A 19768-nucleotide genomic window follows, 5' to 3' on the forward strand; every position below is an offset into this window, starting at 1 on the left:
TGTTGGCCCATTCAGAGACGATGGATTATCATTCTTAGTCAAAGCTGCATGGCTGATTGGCCTTGCAACGTATTGTCAGGCAATTAAACTGTGAATTACCACAGAGAGCAGTTTAAATCCTTTAAGATATATAGTGTTGTCAAAGGCTGCTTCGCCAGAAGCCAATGGATTGTTGGGCGGGTTCAGAGCTGTGCTTCCTGTAGCCTCGACAGAAGCTAAAATCCATGACAGAAAATCCCATCTTTGGCTTTGTGTCAATCCCTGACACTTCCTGCTAATTTAGGCCTCCTGGTTATTAAGTGGTGATGCATGCAACACCAGTTTGCCTCCTTTGCAGTGTAAACGGAGCCATTTCTCTTCTAAACACCGAAGACTTTGACAAATGATTCTGGGACATTCACATTTCACTTTGTGTTTTGCAGCAGCCAAGAAACCATTTAATCGAAACGTGATGACCAAAACTGCAAGAGGCAGGCTCTCATACCTTACGATAACCCTCAATTCTTAATTACTTAATGCATTTCAATGCCAACTATACAATTTCCCTTTCCCATGCAAAGACACTTCTTTGCCTTTAGAAAATAAACTTGGAACAGTTAGTGTCCCTAGTGGTCAATTTAAATCCATATCAGTTCAAACGGTTGAACACAAGGTGAATGGACAGTTGCAAGTGGCTGCATCTAATGCTAATGCTTGTTGGAAAGAGAGAGAGAGAGAGAGAGAGAGAGAGAGAGAATCATGTCTTCTTCCAATGAGAGGAGCCTGCTGCGTGCAGCTTCATTTCCGTGCGGCCCCCGGCCCTCCCAGCGATGATGTAATGTCATGAATATTGAAACAGGTTGCTTGGTGTTCGGGAGGCGCTCTACTCGGCATCCTTTCTGCCTCCCCATCACCCCGAAACCCTTCAGCATCCGACAAAACCGGCCAGAAAAAGGTAGGAAATGCATTAGGAAGGCCAACCCTTCCGGATCATGATCTCTTTTCTGTGTGCAGACATTTGTGTTCTTGATAATACATCTTAGTGTGACAACAGTAAGATGTATGAAGGGCAAATGTCGGAATGTGCTCCACTTTATGTTCCACTGTCGGCCCCCTTGATTTACTGTTGCTGTTCCCAGTTTTTTATGTTTTTGATTTCTTTTAATTCGAATAAAATAATGTCGAATCATTTTGCAGGTAGTGGATTTGTTCGTGTTTAAAAAAAAAACAAAGAATCAAAAGAAAAACATATGAACAGTGGTATCTGTGGAACAGCTAAAATAGGCGTTGTGTCCATCGCTTCTGGTACTTTTGTCGCTCACATTCCAGTCATCAGAGTAATGAGTCATCAGGCGTGCTGGATGGGATGAGTAGGATGATGGCTGACGGGAAACGGCAGAAGTACTGGAAGCCTGGCCGGATCTCACCTCATATCAATATCGCCTGTGTCCTTTGGGTCGCAGGATCAGATGAAAACTCAAAAAACCTCAATTCTATCAACTGGACAGGCATCGGGGATGAACTGGCCGGCTGCTGCTCCATGATTACCAACCAATGACATTGCCTTCTCTTTCTCTGTCTATCTCTCTCTCCCCATCTCTCTCTCTCTCTTCTGCTCGCGCGTCCATTGCCCTTTAAGCAAAGCACGTGACGCAAATGACTATCTAATTGGACCGAGCTGCAGCTGATCCCCCACTCATCTCATCAAACAGGGGCTGAAGGGTCGGCTGCACAATCACTGGTGGTCACGTAGCCTACCTGTGTATGGCCGCTATTCTATCTTAAAAAAAAAAAAAAAACATCTCAAATTCAAGGAGGCGTCCTACCTGTTTTTAAAGACTAAATGATGTCGCTGTTTAGGTCTAGAGGGACAAACTTGCACTAGTCGATCTGTAGAGAGTATGATAAGTCCTTTGTTTTTTTTCAGCCGTGTGGACACTGGTTGGAGGGGATGGGTGTTGTCGAGGATGATTTGACACCATGATGAACCCTTCCTCTGCCGACTCACCGCGGCAGCCAGACAATAGCAGCCGGAAGCAGCAGCAGCAGCAGCGGTCGTCGTCTCCGGCCGGCATAAAAGACGGCGGGTCCAAAGCGTCACAGAAGGGCAGCCACCCGTCAAAGCCCACCGCGTCCAAGCAAGGAGGAGGAGGAGGAGGAGGAGGAGGAGGGAGAAGCAGCCGCGGCCATTCTCCCGTTTCAACGGGCAGGGAGCGGCAGGCTACAGGCGCTCCTGCCGTCAGAGGCGCGGCTGCTGTCCAGGCGGCCGGTGCTGAAAGCCCGACGCTAAGCAGGCCCCCGGCGGACAGGCCCCCGTGCATCCACACACCAGAAGACTCCCCCCGCCTTGTCGCCGATGCCTCCTCGCCCTCCAGAGCCGACCCGAACCGCGTCGTCTCCGATCAGCCCTGCGCATCCAAATCCCCCAAATTGAGGAGCAAAACTCCGAAAGGTGCCGAGGCGTCACCGACGGCGGCGGCGGCGGCGGCGGCGACGGGCGGCCACAAGAAGAGCTCCAAAAGCACGATAGGCTGCGGACCCGGGTTCTGGAAGGAGGGATGCTTGCAGTCCGAGCTCATACAGTTTCACTTGAATAAGAGCCTGGGGAAGAAAGGGACAAAGATGCCAACGAAAGCAGCGACACCACCGGCCTCAGAGCCAGAGCTGTCCCCTGAGACAGACTGTCCAAAACCAGCTCCCCAGCCAGACCGGATACTACAAGAAGATATTGAGAAGCTGGAGGATGAAAACGACGATCTTAAGGTAAATTGCTGATACATAAAAAACTGTGTTTGTTTTTTTTTAGCGTTGGGGCAGAATGGGGGCAAGTTAGATATTCATTTGTGTGCCTCATTCTTTTGCTAGATTGAAATCGAGGAGATGCGGGCAGAGATGGATGAGATGCGGGACACCTTTTATGAGGAAGACGCCTGCCAGCTGCAGGACATGCGCAGAGAGCTGGAGAGAGCCAACAAGAACTGCAGGATTCTTCAGTACCGACTGAAGAAGGCCGAGAGGAAAAGGCACCGGTTCGCAGAAAGTGGAGAGGTCGATGGAGAGCTGCTCAGGAGTCTGGAGCAAGACCTCAAGGTGAGTCTATGGCGGGCTGAGGCTCATATATGCCAGCATGATTCATGACAACCTCTCTCTTTGCTCCTCCTGTCATCCGTCTGGTTCTCAACTCTCAGGTGGCGAAGGATGTGTCCGTGCGCTTGCACCACGAGCTCGAGAGTGTGGAGGAAAAGAGGACAAAGACAGAGGACGAGAATGAGAAGCTGAGGCAGCAGCTGATTCAGGTGGAGGTCACCAAGCAGGCCCTCCATAACGAACTGGAGAAATCCAAAGAGGTAACGGACTGTTTTTGTTATTTTTTTGTTCTTTGTGCAATGCAAATAGTGGCCTGAACTGCATGTAAGGTCAGGCTGAGGATAAATGGCCAATGAGCTCTACAGGTGTAATGTTTTGTGACATGGGGGAATGTAATGTTTTGATGGTAATAGTGCATTCCTATAGTCCTATTTCCCTTTCAAGATGAGTAAGATATGCATTACTTACAAAGATGACACAATCTATAGCAAGTCCTTTGTGGGGGGTCTTTTTAAATCCAGTCTGTAAAATCAAACTTACACTATGTAATGAAATATTTGACTAGAAATATTGTCCAGGGTGGCTTCAAACAGGCCTGTTTTTCCAATGTACTGAGCCTTCAGTGCTTCATAAATCTGAGTGATATCACTGCCTTCAGTAAGAAAAAAAGAGAGCTGCTTCTGCTGCTGTAACCGCTGTTTCCCCGCAGCTCTCACTGAAAAGAAGAGGAGGTAAAGATGGACAGAAAGCAGAGAGAAGGACACCACAGACCCCGACCGAGGTAAGTCAGCATTTAGATCAATTGGGTTGTTTTAAAAGGAGGTGGTTTCCCAATCAAAGCAAAATGTCATGTGCAGATGTCAGAGTCCTCATTTGCAGTGAGTGAAAGGGAGAAACATGACGATCACACCACCGCAACATAAGGCAATGGAACTGATAATTAGATCAGGAAACAAACTAATTGGAACTTATACAATACGTTGCTGTGTGTACTTTACCTTGGTTCTCTCTCAGGAAGAAAATGAGGATCTGAAATGCCAACTGGCCTTCATCAAGGAGGAAGCCATCTTGATGAGGAAAAAAATGGCAAAGATCGACAAGGAGAAGGATCGCCTGGACCACGAGCTGCAGAAGTACCGCTCCTTCTACGGCGACGTGGACAGCCCGCTGCCTAAAGGGGAGGCGGGAGGGCCGCCCACCACCCGGGAATCCGAGCTGAAGCTCCGCCTACGCCTGGTGGAGGAGGAGGCGAACATCTTGGGCAGGAAGATTGTGGAGCTGGAGGTGGAGAACCGGGGGCTGAAGGCTGAACTGGATGACATGAGAGAGGACAGGTACTCCCGCCCTCGTCCAAGGGTTTTTCCTTATTGCAAAGGAACGAACGATTCAAATGTAGTGGCAGCTGCATCCGAAAGGAAAAGCATAATATACACCCACATAACGGAGAAAACAACTTGTGTGGTTCACCCAGATTGTTAAGCGGATACACTGTTGAAAAGAGAGGACTGTGGATTGGATGTCACATTTCTCAATGCGTCTCTTCTCCCCTAGTCTGGTGGCAGCGGGAGTGGACAGCGCTGGTGTTGGAGGTCAACACTGCAGAGAGCAGGGCGAGGCCCTGTCAGAGCTGAGGCAGCAGCTTCAGCTGGTGGAGGACGAGGCGGAACTTCTCCGCAGGAATCTAGCAGACGTGGAAGAAGAAAACAAAAAGGTAGGTGGATTTGACTGAGCTCATACTTAATAACTACTTATAAATTGTATGGAAATACTCACCTATAGTTTTGATGCCTGGGAAGCTTTGAAGTTTTGTTAAGCATTGTGTAATAGTAAATATATCTACCAAAATGGCAGCCTACTGTGAATAATTTATGATATAAATGTTTTCATATATTTCTTGGCAACCCAATGCCGTTTCTAGTTTCAGCAATGTAAAGCTTCTCTCGTGTCCTTGTGTACAAGGTGCTATTGATGACTTTCATTAAAACGATCTGTTATCTAAGCCTCATATCATGTCATGTAATCCTTTCAGGGCCAAATACACATGGGAATAATATAATAATCAGTTTCATCTTTTAGGTGACAAATGAACTCAATAAACTGAAGTACAAGGCTGGATCCCATGAAGCTGGATCAAGACATGGAGGTTTGTTTTTCATCTATTCACTGTTGCATGAGACCAAATAACTTCACTGCAGAACCATGGATATCTTCTATCGTTTTTTCAGCTCGATGATTCTGTGTCTGATGAACAACGTCTTTCACTAGGCCTCAAGGAGCTTTACGCATCTGCGGCAGTGTCCCACTTGTCATTGCCGCCTTGTTTTCACGCCGCAGGGGGGAGTGACCCGGCCAAACTGGACGCCGTCCAGGAGGAGCTGAAAGCCGCACGCCTGCAGGTGAACGAGCTGAGCGGCAAAGTCATGCAGCTCCAGTACGAGAACCGCGTGCTGCTCTCCAACATGCAGCGCTACGACCTGGCCTCCCACCTGGGCATCCGCGGCAGCCCCCGGGACAGCGACGCCGAGAGCGACGGGGGGCGGGACGACGACGGCGGCGGCCCCTCGGCCTCGGCGCCCTCGCCTCGCCTCCTCCCCCCCCACCGCAAGCGCGAAGGGCCCATCGGAGGGGAGAGTGACTCGGACGAGGTGAGGAACATCCGCTGCCTCACCCCGACGCGTTCCCTTTACTCGCCCGCAGAGAGTCGTTTTTTATCCCGAAGCCTGAAGGACCGGCAGCAGATGATAGACATCCGCATCGAGGCGGAGAGGCTGGGCCGGACCATCGATAGGCTCATCGCTGACACCAGCACTATCATCGCCGAGGCCCGGGTCTACGTCAACGGCGGGGAGCTGTTCGCCAGGCTGGATGAGGACGAGGAGGGCGGCAGGTAATGTGGTTGGGCCTCGTTGTGTTTCAACCCCCCCGAACCCTTTGGGAAGACACTGTGCTTAAAGCGTTATTTCGTAGTCCGAAAACCCACTTGTGCCCCCCCCCAGGATCAGAGAGCACGAGCTGCTGTATCGGATCAACGCCCAGATGAAGGCCTTCAGGAGGGAGCTGCAGGGCTTCATAGACCGGCTGGATGTCCCCAAGCAGGAGGATCAGCAAGCAGAGGAGCCCCTCTCTGTAAGCTGACCCAAACACATCAAAGGATTGCAATGTTCTGTGTTCTCTAATCTGCGCGTTCCTTACATGTGCATCTGTCTCTACTTCCCAACATTTTTCATTTGATCATCACTCATCCAGATGTTTCAGCCCATTATTTTGCTGATTCTCATTCTTGTTCTGTTTTCCTCCCTCTCTTATGCCACCATTTTTAAATTGGTATTTCTTTTCACCCTGTTCTTTGTTCTGTGAAGGACACCCACAATATTATTATGTACATTTTCATTATTTCTTTTTCACTTATTCAATAATTTTGATTCTTTTATTTTGAACCCGTCACATAAGGCCATAAAGGTACAGGACATTATCATTTTCCATTTATCATCCAAGCCAATCATCTCCCTGGAGCCTTTCAACATGTGTTGGAGACCAAATACCGTGGAGCGTCAGTGTACCGTTAGGTAAGTTTGTCTTTAAATTCTCTGAGATGTGGTTACCTTTTGGTTTTTGTACTTGCACAGTGAGTCTTCACATGCTTTGCTCAGGTAGAAACCAATCCGGACTATGTCAGTGTCACTTTCCTGTTAGGTGACACAATTTTCATTATTATATTAACACATTCATTGCAGAGGTCTGTTCATTTTCGACCTGGCTATAGTCTTATCGGCCACAATAACTGAAGACACCTGAGTGTTTTTAAATGGTTCTGTAAAGTTAAAGGTTAACCTGAATGCAGCAATAATCCGGTTTATGAGCAGTACGTTGTACCGCGTAATTACCGTGTTGTGGCAGTGAAAACAATGCACGGACACACTCTCTCAACAATAACATTGACAGTGCCGTAATCATCCAAATACGAAGGGAATATGAATTGTGTACAAAATGCTCTCGGGTAGGTTTGAATCATCAAATTATAGGAAGAAAAAAATCAGCGGACTTGGACCTTACCACCAGGACGGAGGCGGAACCGGCCCACTTCCAGCCCAACGGCACGTAGGAGGGCCAGCTGTGGAGAGAGAGAGAGGGAGAGCGAGAGAGAGAGGTAGAGGGAGAGAGGGAGAGAGAGGGAGGGGGCGGAGGGTAACTTGCATTTTGGTTAATGAAAGCATAATTTCAGCACAAGGCTGTAACTTCCCAGTTGTTTTACTGCATTCCAAATTTGGTGGAAATAGGCTTTTTTTTTCCCGAGGACATTATCGGGCATATATTAGAGGACGAGGTAAGGGTCTCTTCATCCAAACGGCACGTACTTCTTATGGGTTCAACCGGAAACAGGGGGCTATTCCACGTTACTGCAACGTTAGTGCAGTGCGTGATGGCGAGAAAGCGGACTTGTGTTAAATCAGCACTAGTACCAGTAGTCTGCTGTCAACAAATCTATTACGAGGTTGTCACGCTATGAGGCAAGACGCGACAACCTCGCAACAGAGGTAAAGGTTTTGTTGCCATGGATACAGCGCAAGGTGGTATGCTGCGACGTAATTGGAGCAATCCGGTGGCGGTCAGTGGCCTCCCGGGCTGCGGGCTGTCGCAAAGCTTGGTTACAGCGAGTAAAAATACCCCGCAGCTCTTACATCAGCGCGCGCCGTGATATTTCGGGGAAGTTCTCCCACTCGCGTCGGAGTGGCCACTGGTCACTGTGGCCCGCAGCTCCGCGACGTGGGCAACGAGACGACGCCGTGCGCGCCCCCCAGGTTTGGAAGATGTGAAAGGAGGAAAAAAAAAAAATCGAGAGACGTTTTTCAAACGGGACGTCGCGGGGAGGGGGGGGGGGGGAAGGGGGGCTCTTGGCACGAGAATGACGCCTTGACCGTGTTTCCCTGGGAGGAAATGGACGGGACCAGAAGGTCCAGCCGCGGGAGGCTCGGCCGCACAACACATGTGATTTCACCACGTGCAATGGATGCGTTCACTTTTAAAGTAGTTGTTCCAGCGTGATGTTTAATTCCAATGCGCTGGGGAAATGTGGAGTGCGTTCGTGAACGGCCCGGGTCAGCCCGGCGGGGGCTACGTCCCGTCCCAGGGATGGGAGTTCGTGCCGTGCCCCCGGATGGATCGGCCGGACAGAGGCAGGGGGAAGAGTCGCAGCCCGCTGAGGAGGATCTCCTCCCCGCCCACCGTCTTCAGTCACATCTACGAGTCTCAGCTGGGTGCATCGCCCGGTGGAGCGGAAGGTGGAGCAGGGACACAGCTCGAGATCCTCAGGGGACAAATGTGGCCCGGTGCCGAACCCCAGCAGCAGCAGCAGCAGCAGCAGCAAACACAACACACTCGGCTGAAAAAGAAACTTGAGGATTTGAAAAAGCAACACGTTCAGGATAAAGAAGGATGGACGCGGGAGAAGGAATCACTGTTGAGAGAAGTAGCTGACATACAAGTGATTGGAGATATTTATTACCCCTTTGAAAGCTAAATATACTCCCTTCTTCTGCGTTTGTGATGCTTTTTTCCCTCTGAAGCATTGTTGCACGGGGACCTGTCAATGATGTATAACTTAAAGTCAGTGTGGTTTCATATATTTTACTCTCAAAATATTCCTCAGGGCTTCAAATGGAAAACGTGATATGATGAAACGCTATTGTTTTCATATCCTTCTCAGTTCTTGCTCGTTATTTCCTTCAAATATACCAGTTCACTTGCTTGACCGGAGTGGTGCCATCTGTGTTTCCATGCAGGGAGGGGAGAACCGGAGGATTCTGCTGGAACTGAAGACCGTTTTGGAGGAAGTACAGGGGGAGGTGAAGAAAGAGGAGGAGAAGAGGAGCGAACTCCAGCTGCAGTACACCAGAGACAGAAGTGCTTGGGACCTGGAGAAGGCAGAGCTCAAATGCAGGATTGCGCAGGTAATTCAGGGACGAGACATAAAACTCGTTAGACAGCGATAGCTCTCTGCACACAGAGGATGCTTTGTTAAAGTGTTAAAGCATCTATATTGGTTGTATGTGTGCGCCTCGAGCTTATTGTAAACTGGGATTGTCATGTTTGCCAACCACATTGGTGATGGCATGTGAGACTGAGCAACTCCACCGAGTACACAAGCACGACTTTGAATATTGTTGTTTGCCGGACATACGTGTGTATTCCAAATAAGTAGTTCAGCATGAAAGTGTGATATTTATATAAACATGTGCCCCCCAGGATACGACCATGTGGCACCACCGCATCCCATTCATCATCACAGTCCCCTGAGATCCATTCAACTTAAGCCTCAGTTTAGAGGAGCAATTTGCAGTGAGGAGACAAACGCGATCCTCGCTTAGCTGGAAACAGACACCCAAGTGTCTTTTTCAGAACCAACTCTTAAGTAGACAATATAAGCTTGTGTTGCCTTGGAAAGCTACTGTCTATTGTCTCCTTAGACAATGACTTGGAGTGAAGTTAGCATTCCAGTGGCATGCTGTGTCAAGAACACTTAAAGGACCATGTGGCTTTTAGGGATTTAGCTTATTTTACCCAAAGTTTGATTTAGCTGTGTGCCCAGTGTCTTTGTGTCTCATCACTCACCACATATCTAGTTTCCTATGACCACCAGTCAGTTGAACCGGTATGATTCCTATCCAAGACTTCAAACTGATTTACCACGCATTGGACCGGTGAACAGCACCATCCATTTGTCCTCAGGAGCCACATGAAATACCTTTTTAATTCTCTGGTTTTATCCATGAAGCACAGACATGTGGTGCTGGAAATCAACAAGGTGGTGCATTGATCCTTTGGAAAAGCTGGACAAGAGCACCGCTGACGTGATGACACTGGAATGCGACGTAGTAAAATGGTTTTCCCAGCACAGATGGCTTAGCTGCCATAATGTCATTCCTTCTGTGTGAGTAGACGGCACGAGGTTAATGTTCAGCTCTTCTCTTTGTCCGGCTGCCTTCAAGCCTTCTCACACGGTGGTTGACTGAGAGCCTTATAAACGCCAACTTTTACTGTTCTGTTTTGCTTCAGCCAAGACCATTGTAGCTGTGGGAGAAAGGGGCTTAATCCAGTGCAGGAGGTTATGCCACGATGCCACACACACACACACACACACACACACACACATGCTTATATTAAGATGTTCATGTTGATGTGAGGACTCTATAATTGAGGCTGTTGAGTTGCATCTTCAGAGAGCTTTGACACTGAAGATGCATGGATGTTTTGTTTCTTCATATTAGTAAAATGCACATTATGCAATATGTTTATATACGTTATATATACAGTATATATATATATATATATATATATATATATATATATTGCACAAGCAGGCCGAGGGAAACGTGTCTTGGAGTTGAGCCACGCTGGGCAGGGTTAGCTCGCTTGTAAAAGTGGTTTTGTCTTGATGCCACATCCTGCCACAGTTTATAGTTTTTTGAATGTTTACCAAGTGATAATCTAGTGTTGCTCGTCAGGTTCAAGATGACATTTTTCTGAAACCATTCACAGCCAAGACATCCAATGACCAAATTACAGACTTTACCTAACTTTTCTTTTTGTATGTAGCCATTGAGGAAATCTAATGTTGTTGACATCATAGTTTCTATTATCTATGCAATTCAATTTATTCATGCTAGTTAGACAGAATACGATAATGGGAAATGCTATTTTGTTCCGTCTTTTTAATCTAAATTCCTGAGCAAATCCAGAGTAGGCGACACAGAAATAGGCCACAAAGGCTGGAAATCAACACAAAGGGCGTCAGTAGTGGAAAATGGTTGTAACTTAATTTCACTTTAAAGTGTCATGCCAGCAATTTCAACATGTGTGTGAAACCCCCGTCAGTGTCAAATTGGCTTCACTGTGCCGCTGCAATGAAGATCACTTCTCTTTTTTTACTACCTCATAGAGAAAATACAGAGTGTGTTGATGACGTAGAAGGTAAGGGTTTGAATGCTGATCTTCACACAAATAACAATCCAGAAAGAATGCGTGTGCACGTGTGAGAGGCAATCAGTTAAATGACTCATTTATACTCGTACTTGCAGTTTTTGTTTTGTTAAATTTTTGTAATGAGAAATCGGCAGCAGGAGGGAGCCAGGACACCGAGGAGTTTGCCCCAAGCAAGTATAGAAGTATAGAAACAGAAAGTTAGTGTATGGAGCGAGCGGCAGATACTCCACAAGGAAGTTTGAATTTCAAGGTCCCTTTAAATGATGCCGTTAGTGGCATCTGCACATTGTCATGGTGAAGATGTTGTGATCAGTGAGAGTCTGCTTTAATCCATGGAAGCTCTACACGATTGCTCCATATTTTATTTTCCCTTTTTATTGGTCAAGAAACATATGCTCCGTAGCTACGTAGCTGATAATGCCATTTATTTGCTATACCCAAACTTCTTCTAATTATACGTTTTAATGGCAAACAATGGTGAAATGAAGCATTAGTTGTAGCTTACAAGCGAATGCACGCTTGTTCTTTTCTTCAGATTTGAATGATGCACATTTCTCCACAGTAGGCCACGGCTGTGACCGTGACTATTGTTTGTTGTTTCCACATCTTTTTTGCTCACTTAAAACTGCCAAACATCAAGTTAGCATCCGAGGGAGTGGTCTTGCGCCAGATATTTTTCCTAATATATTTCTCGGCGCACCACTGATTTATTAATGCTGCTGGCAGCTAGGAGACATCTCACTCTGCCTTAGCAGCCAACTCCCCCTCCTCCCCTTACCTCTTCCTCCCCCCCCCCCCCCCCCCCCCCTTCGGAATGTGACATTGTACAAGGCTGTGTGTCCTCTATTTATAGTGGGTCACCGTGGTGACACAGTTACCTTTATATCCACTTTTCCATACAGTGACACACAGGGTGTCCACCAGTATGAGGAGTTGGCTCCTTGAGAAGCATGGGTGGGTTCATCCTCATAATGGTCCCGATGTCCCCGTTCATCCAGGGTTTCTTATTTAAGGCGACAGTTTAGTGCTTTTATTTATACGCTGTCACTATTTTGTTTATGTTTGGATGTCTGAATAGACGGTGGACATTACCCATCAGCACCCATCTGTCGATGTGGAAGAAAAAGCCAGAGGCAGAGAAAAAAGGTTGACATTTTTTTTCTCCTCCATAATTTCATGACCCCAGGCCACAGGCAGAAATAGCAACATGACCCCGGCCTGTAAGGCGGCTTTGGTCGCTGTCTGTGTCTGAACACTGAAATAACACACTCAGGCATGCTGGTGTGCATTCTCTCCCTCACTTTAACACACACACACACACACACACACAGAGGCACGCGCGTGAATGCTCACGCAAAGGCGTAGTCTTGGGCTCCAAAGCCCAATTTTTTTTTTTACGAGCAACAGAAATGCGCAAATTGACCAAAGAAATCCTGGATCTGTATCAGATTCAGAACTTTCTACTATCTTATTTAGTAGGACATTTAGTTTTCCAAACACAGTTATTTTATCTAGAATCAGTTTTTAAGCCTTTTCTCCTCACTGTGAACTCGTTCTTCTAAAAAAATGGGAACATATGTACTTTGGCTGTAGGTTTTGGCTGTGACACGGTGACATTTTCAAAATGGAATGGAGGCATTAAATTATGTTCTTATTATAACAGAGAATTCCACTCGAACTTGATAAAATGATGTCGTATGCTGAAATGAATCGGGGGGGGGGGGGTTCTGTTTAATTTGTGGCGAGAGATCCTCTTCGTATCTCTGAGAATTATTACACCAGACTGTTGTTCCACTGAGGCCACGTGCATACTTTGGAGCCATGGAGAAATGAGCTGTGCATGAATCTGCCCTTTCCTGCACTGCATCCTGCGTCAGGGAAGCACCGGACAAAAGAGACTTGAACCCATGAACCCATGAACCCACTCGTTGGACATTCCATCCGTCAGTTCTCCCTCTTCCATCCTCTCGACCCACTCACACTCGTCCCGACGGTGCATTATCCCCCGACTTCCTCCACCTTCTCTTCCTGCCACTCCTGCGTTCTTTTAATCCCGCAAAAATGTTCTCCTCCGCTGCCGTGCACGTCTCTTCCCTTCTTTTTCTCCAACCGTAAAAAAACCACTGACTCCCTCCCCCTTTTCTCTCCTCCTCTGTGCCCTCCACTCCCCCGTCTGTGTGTTTGGTTTTTTTTTTTTCCCCCCCTCTTCAGTTGGAGACTAGAGAGGGCGCTGGGCTGACGAGCGGTGGGGGGGGGCAGTCGGCAGCAGAGACTGGCTCTGCGGCGTCGACACTCCGCCGGGAGAGGGAAGAGCAGCGGAGGCTCCTGGCGGACACACACTCCACGGCCATGGACCTGCGCTGTCGCATTGAGCACAACGAGAGGGACTGGTCGAGGGAGAAAGCCGAGCTGCTGGACAGATTTGACGTGGAGAGGAGGGAGTGGGAGTCCCAGCTGAAGGATATGCAGAGGAAAATAGAGGAGGTAAGGTGCGCCGAGTGTGTCTGAGGGGGTCGTGTTCCTACGTTTTGTCTTGGTTTTGAGTTCTAGGTGGTTTTGAGTTCTAGTTGGATATAGGTGAAAGTGAGGTAAGTGAGCGACCCTGAAGTATGTAAGGCCATTTCCAAACTTAGAGCGTTGTGTGTGAGAGATGGCTTCCTGTGCAGTGAGCGGCCTACAGTGTGTGACACTTCCCTCCTCCACATCCTGTTCAACATCAACACTGTCAAAACAATAGCCCCAATCAGTGCAGCTGCAGGGTTTGAGTGGAAGGAGGACTTTTTACTGGTAACCCTGTATAATTAGATAGAGACAGTGATTGAGCAAGCCCTAACCGGGAGTGAGGTAGACAGAAGAACTGGCAAAGAAAGTAGTCGGACTTCTCTTTTTCTTACATGATACAAATATATCTTATATATTTTGCAAAGCAAGCCATTTAGTCTTCACCTTGAGCTTCAGAAACTGGATATACGCAATTTCCATTATGTGTGAATGGATGTGTTACACAATCCATTTATCATAAGTATTAAGACTTTTAAAAATAAAAATGTAATAAGAATTTGAATTGCTGGCTTTTTCAGTTTGTTGAGTTAAAATGTTTGATGAGATTAATTGGGAAAGAAAAGAATAGTCGTTTAGAGCAAATGAATGGCTCAAGAGGGCGGTAAAGGTTAGGAATGAGATGGTGTAGGTGAGAGTCCAAATATCCCACAACTCCAGGAGTAGGTTAGTGCTTTGAATGAGGGACGCCACACAAAAGTAGCTGGACAGACTGCGAAAGCACAAGAACAGTTTGCCAGGAAAAGAACATGTGGCTCTCATTTGCCCGTCCGAGACCAGAAAATGAGAGAGGAAAGCAGCAGAGGATTAAAGCATGCAGTAATCCCATCTATACGTTGCGTGATGCCAGGGAGCCCAGTCAACATGAAGTGGTTACTGTTTTGGGATCCCACTGTAGGAGGCCAGAAGTTATCCAATTCAATTTGAAAGAATTCTTTTTAGTATAGTATAGCTGAAACAATCGTGACCTCTATTCTTTTCCCTCCCTGTTATAGCTGTACTGTGACGTGAGAACCAAGCGAGACGTGCGGGGCAGTGGGAGGCGAGGCGACGACGGGGACGCACACAGGCTGAGCGTGCGCTCCACCAGCACCGGCTCCAGTCTGCTCAGCGACGACGAGCCGCCGGGCAGCGGCAGTAGTCAGTCACCACCTGCCGGACATCCACCTTTCCCTGATTCCGGTCCCCACGGAGACACCCGAGGCGGGGGTTTCATCGGCAGAGACGGTCACCGCTGCGGCTTCTTTGGGGACGCAGACGGCCTCTGTGGGTACGATGTCGGGGGTCCGACCATTCAGGGGGACCCTTCAAACCTTGAGCTGCCGAAGGACTTCAGGTCCAGAGGCACTTGGCAGCAAGACTCGGCCCCTACATCAGAGCTGCCTGCCGTGTTTCATGGAGCGCCCGTGGTGCCACAGAAGAATGTCTCCAACTGTGAAGATACCTATGTTCATCCTGAAGGCAGCGATAAGAAGAACACCACTGCCCTTAATGCTGTGAGTGATTCAAACTGTTTTACTATTTATACGCAGTGTAGACACATGTGTGTTGTCGTTATCTCCTGCCTCCTCTTTTTGCTCTGATGTCACAAACCCGTTTAATCATCAGTGTTCCTGCACCGCCTGCTGTATATTCCTCCTTGTCATTCCTTTGTTTCTTTTGAAGAGAAATCTTCCTAATCTACCACATCCTAAATTTAAGTTGTGTGTGTGTAGTTTATTTCAACAATACAGCATGTCTCATTGTACTTCTGGCTCCCCACCTTTGTGCCTCAGGCTCTGAAGGAGATCGCCCGTGTGAGTGAGGAGCTTTGCAGCTACCAGCATGAGATCAGAAAGAAGAGTGTAGATAAGAGGTAAATACATCCCCTTCACTACATTGAATTCCTGTCTTGATGCCTTTACAATAAGGGTAACTTCACCGCTTAATTCTTTTCATTCAGGAATCCAACCGAAGCCCCGTGCCCACCTGAGGAGAAAGAGTTGTTGTTTGGCCCTGACAAAGGCCGGTTGGAGGTCAATGACGCTCCTTGCGACCTGAGTCAGATTTACGACGACCTTCGGGCCTTGCAGAGGGAAAACTGGATCGCCTTGTCACCAGAAAACACCTGGAGGGCAGATAGAGAGCCGATCAAACCCTCCACGGCAAACGCTGCCGACCCGGAGAGCCCGGGAGAAACAAAGACAAGCCCTGGATTCGTCTCACAGAGGGATGCGGCGTGTCCACCCGTCCCTCCTCGCTCCTCCTCCTGCAATCTGAGCTCCTCCATTTATCCGGACACGGAACTTTACATCCCAGAATCCCCCGTCGCGACACTGAGGAAGTGCCACAGCCCCTGTGTTCTAGTCGACAAAATGTGTAGCAGCCCGTCTATTGTCAGGAAATTTGAGGCCATGCTACAAGAAAATGAAGGAAAGGTACTGATGGACGGCGTTTTAGCTTCGTGCGCCGTGCCCGCTAACCCCGAATGTGTCAATAGGGGCTGCTGTCACAATCGCTGGTCCTGTGATGCAAGCAAGTTCACGAGCAGCAAGCTGTCGACGTATGGGACTGTCCAGAAAAGCTTCTCCGAAGTCAACATTTTGACTGCTGGCAAAGGCTTGCGCTCAGATTACTGCCCTGGTGTTGGGAGCCTAAAAAGCCCAGAGCTACAAATACCTCAGGTTGTCAAAGAATTACCTTTGGATTTGCTCTTGTCCTCTCTTGAAATACCGCCTGCTGGCTCCAGCCTCCAGGGCTCCAGAAGAAACATAATGCTGGAACAAAAAACGGCTGAATTCAACAGAACTTTGTTTCAGTGTGAGATGGGCCACGGCGTAGAGGGACGCGACAGTTCTACAGTGATGGATGCCTGCCCAGATGAGACACTACCTCCCAGGGAGACAACATTTAAGCCACTTCAGACTGATGTCACCGCTAGAGCACGGGGTGTGCATCCTGACATCACACTGTCTCTTCCGGACTCAAATTCCACCATTCAGAAGCCCGATGTCCAATCGCCACGAACGAGATGTGGGACCGAGGGTCGGGAAGTCGGAACGAAGCAGGGATTCCCCTCTGACCTTCCACCTGGGCAGCAACCGGTTGGACTCAAGGAGACCACGCCCCATCGCGAGGTCAAGCACAAAGTTCAAACAGCGGGCGGCCCGTCCAGGAAAGCAGAACACGCGGCGGCCACGGAGGACCCGGCACCCGATGCGGACACCCGGCCTGGTCGGGGGAGGGTGGGCGAGGACGGCTCGTGCTCCGAGAAGGGGAGTCCCCGCCGAGCGACGTCCCGGTCGGCCAGAGTCGGCGTTCTCCCCTCCCAGTCAGACCCGGCCAGACCCGGGCCTCGAGTGATGAGCGAGCATCCCTGGAAGGCGCTCACTCTGGCTGCGTACCCGCGGCCCGAGGGCTCGAGGTCCAACTACGGGGCCGTGGAGAGGATTCTGAAGAATTACGAGAGTGCAGCCCGGGCTCTCCAGAACCAAAGCCTTCCCGGCGAGATGGATTGTAGCCCCGACGCCAGTGGTGGGCAGGAGGGGAACGCGACGGGGCGGCACATGCCGCCGGCCTCACCTCCCACTCTGAGATATGCGCAGACTTCAAGCTCCTCGCAGAAGCACGCCACGCACGCGCAGCTCGGCCGCCACGGCACCACGGGGGTGAAAGAGGTCCATCTAACAGTGCAGGTGGGTAGAGCCTGAATACCCCGCTTTCACGTGGAAGCACCCGCCGTGCCTCTCTCTCTCTCTCTCTCTCTATCCACTCGACAGTTTTTTTTTTTAGGTCAATGTATACTTTTTTTTTAATGGCCAATTCCAGCAGTGGACCCGAGTGAACTCGCACACCTCGTTGTTTAATTTCCTTTCTGAAACACTAAGCGATTGCCCTTGACTGAGGACGGCTCCGGCGGGAATGTTGTTTATTTCTGGTACGTGCTAAGAGACAGAAGCAGGCCAGAGCCTCCATTAGAAACTGGGCATCTGGGCCATTCTCTTGCTTCAAGGCGCCCAACAAAAGGACCTGGCAGTGTGGCACACAAAGTACTTGGCAGGAGATTGATCACCCTCGGCCACATAGTTGTCTTTCATCTTCCAGTCCTTCCATGGGGCCTCGTGGTGGAAGTGTTTTCCCGGCCTTTGTGCAGTAATCATAGAAGCATCTGCAAGGAGCCACATGACTGAATGCCCGCGCTTGAGTTGAAGTCACCGCGCTGCTTTAAAGTCATGCAAATGCTGGAGGAATCGTGGGCGCAATTATCAAGCCGGTTTCATTCCACTTCAGGAAAACAATGTAATTAAAAAGTTCTGCTTTAGTTCAGTTAAACCGTAACAGTTCAAAATAGAATTTTGCAGATGATTTAAATCCAGTAAGCGGCAGCTTATTTCCGCTACAGATGCTTTTCTTTTCTTGAATAAAAAGAATAGGATCTACTTATGTGACCTTTCCACGTGAGTGTGTTCCTGTTTGAAATATGCCTGTTGTTTCCTCCAGGGTCAAGAAGACTTCCGATGGAACACGTGACAAAATGTAAAGTATCTTGAGTGTGTGAATTTAAATGTTGATGGAACAGTGGGATAATCCTAAATGGTAATTCATTTCTTTCTCCACAGAAGAACCACGTGGCATCCGCCTCCTCCTCGGCTCAGAAGAGCTTCTCCCGGCCCGCCCGTCCCGCCAACCGCCGCCTCCCGGCCCGCTGGGCCACCCGCTCCCCCACTTCGTCCTCCTCCTCCTCCTCCACCTCTTCCTCTCCCACGACCCCTCCCGTTGTGCCTTCACCCTTCGGCCTCCAGAAACACAGTTCCTCTCTTACCTACTCGCACGCCTTCCACATCAAAACCGTGATTATTTGACCTCCACCTCGCCGCGTTGTTGAACCAAGGGGAAGCCCTGCGTGCTAGCCTTCCAACACTGAACGTTACATTTCAGAACTACTGTACATACCGCACCCAGGCTGCTTCTCCACTGCTGCAGACTCAGAAGTGCTTTAAATGCCAGTTCACCCACTTACCTTTTTAGAATGTACGTGGCATCCGGCCTTCAGATCCTTTTCTGGCCAAAGATGCAAGAAAAGGATCTGAAGCAGCTTCACGAATGCGGCAGTGTGCTCCGATGAACAAGGCACATTGAAAACACGTCACCCTGATTGGATGTGCGATGCTCTGGTCTGGACAGAACTGCCACTACTACGTTGGTTCTATGTACTGTATTTACACCTTTTTATTCAAATGATCCAAAATCTTCCAGACAAAAATACATCGGGAGTGCTATATGGACTTCTACTGTATATGGCTCCCAACAGGATTTCTGGGCCTTTGGCACAAAGTATCATGTTGCATACACACACTTCAGCACGGTGGATTCATAGGTGTCAGAGATGTCTCTGCAGCTTCACTCTCTGTGCTGCTTTCTGCCTTCTTGAATGTTTCCTACACTACATGCCTGGACTGTACCTTACCTGTGACTAAAACACCTGGCTTTACATTTATGACTGGCTTGGCATTTTTCATTACAGTTACATGAGAATGTCAGTTCCTTTTTATAACTTTGTACCAAAGGCTGGTTTTCTTTTTATGCATTTTGCTGATTCTATAATGAAATGCATTGTTTGTAACAGCATTTATGTTTGCTGTCCCGCCCGTTGCAAAATGTTTGAACACTATTCACGAGAGCCTGCTTTTGTGCTTAGTATAAGTAACAATGCTTATGAATAACAGATTAAAAGGCCTTTTTCTACTTTTACTAATTCTTAATGGTCACATATCAGGACATGACTCAGCTGAGTAGTACAGTCAATCGTTGGGGTCAAAGTAGTGAATCATATGATAAAGATGATACCGTTTCTGTTCTTTTTGTGTAATAAACATAAGGACTTACATATTTCTCCTCTCTTTTCACATCACATACCAAAGTACCTACATTTGCACTGTATGCGGTGTTGGCATCCTGCAGATTTGACACTTTAAGAAATGATTTATTGGCAGCTTAAACTAATTCATGAAGCAACTGAATCACATTTAAAAAAAAGAAAAGAAAATCATGATGTTGTATTTACAAAGTTAAATAACCCTCAAGACACTGATCTTCAATCCCCCAAATAATTGAAAAAGTCCTCAACAGAGTCCTCTCTGACCACTGGACTCACCAAGATGAAGCACCAGAACCAACCGACTTC

General features: G+C 48.3%; 1 protein-coding gene across 4 annotated transcripts; it reads left to right on the forward strand.

The window, feature by feature from the left end:
- The first annotated feature begins 771 nt into the window (after positions 1-771).
- On the forward strand, positions 772-19469 carry LOC119197415 (protein SOGA3-like). Of its 4 annotated transcripts, XM_037453690.2 has the most exons (12): positions 772-934; positions 1907-2742; positions 2845-3069; positions 3168-3326; positions 3776-3847; positions 4081-4400; positions 4618-4777; positions 5143-5209; positions 5401-5953; positions 6063-6192; positions 6313-6632; positions 8847-8981. In XM_037453690.2, exons 2-11 carry the CDS (start codon positions 1960-1962, stop codon positions 6421-6423), a joined length of 2580 nt encoding a protein of 859 aa, XP_037309587.2. In that variant the 5' UTR covers positions 772-934; positions 1907-1959; the 3' UTR covers positions 6424-6632; positions 8847-8981. The 4 variants fall into 4 exon arrangements, with proteins under 4 accessions (XP_037309587.2, XP_037309586.2, XP_037309584.2 ...); XM_037453689.2 differs by lacking the exons at positions 772-934; positions 1907-2742; positions 2845-3069; ... (6 more) ...; positions 6063-6192; positions 6313-6632 and adding exons at positions 7945-8548; positions 13258-13530; positions 14601-15101; ... (2 more) ...; positions 18085-18120; positions 18204-18337 and having other exon boundaries at positions 8847-9014; XM_037453687.2 differs by lacking the exons at positions 772-934; positions 1907-2742; positions 2845-3069; ... (6 more) ...; positions 6063-6192; positions 6313-6632 and adding exons at positions 7945-8548; positions 13258-13530; positions 14601-15101; ... (1 more) ...; positions 15548-17279; positions 18204-19469 and having other exon boundaries at positions 8847-9014.
- The last annotated feature ends 299 nt before the right edge of the window (positions 19470-19768 follow it).

The sequence above is a fragment of the Pungitius pungitius genome, chromosome 11 (assembly GCF_949316345.1).
Source record: "Pungitius pungitius chromosome 11, fPunPun2.1, whole genome shotgun sequence".
Classification (NCBI taxonomy): domain Eukaryota; kingdom Metazoa; phylum Chordata; class Actinopteri; order Perciformes; family Gasterosteidae; genus Pungitius; species Pungitius pungitius.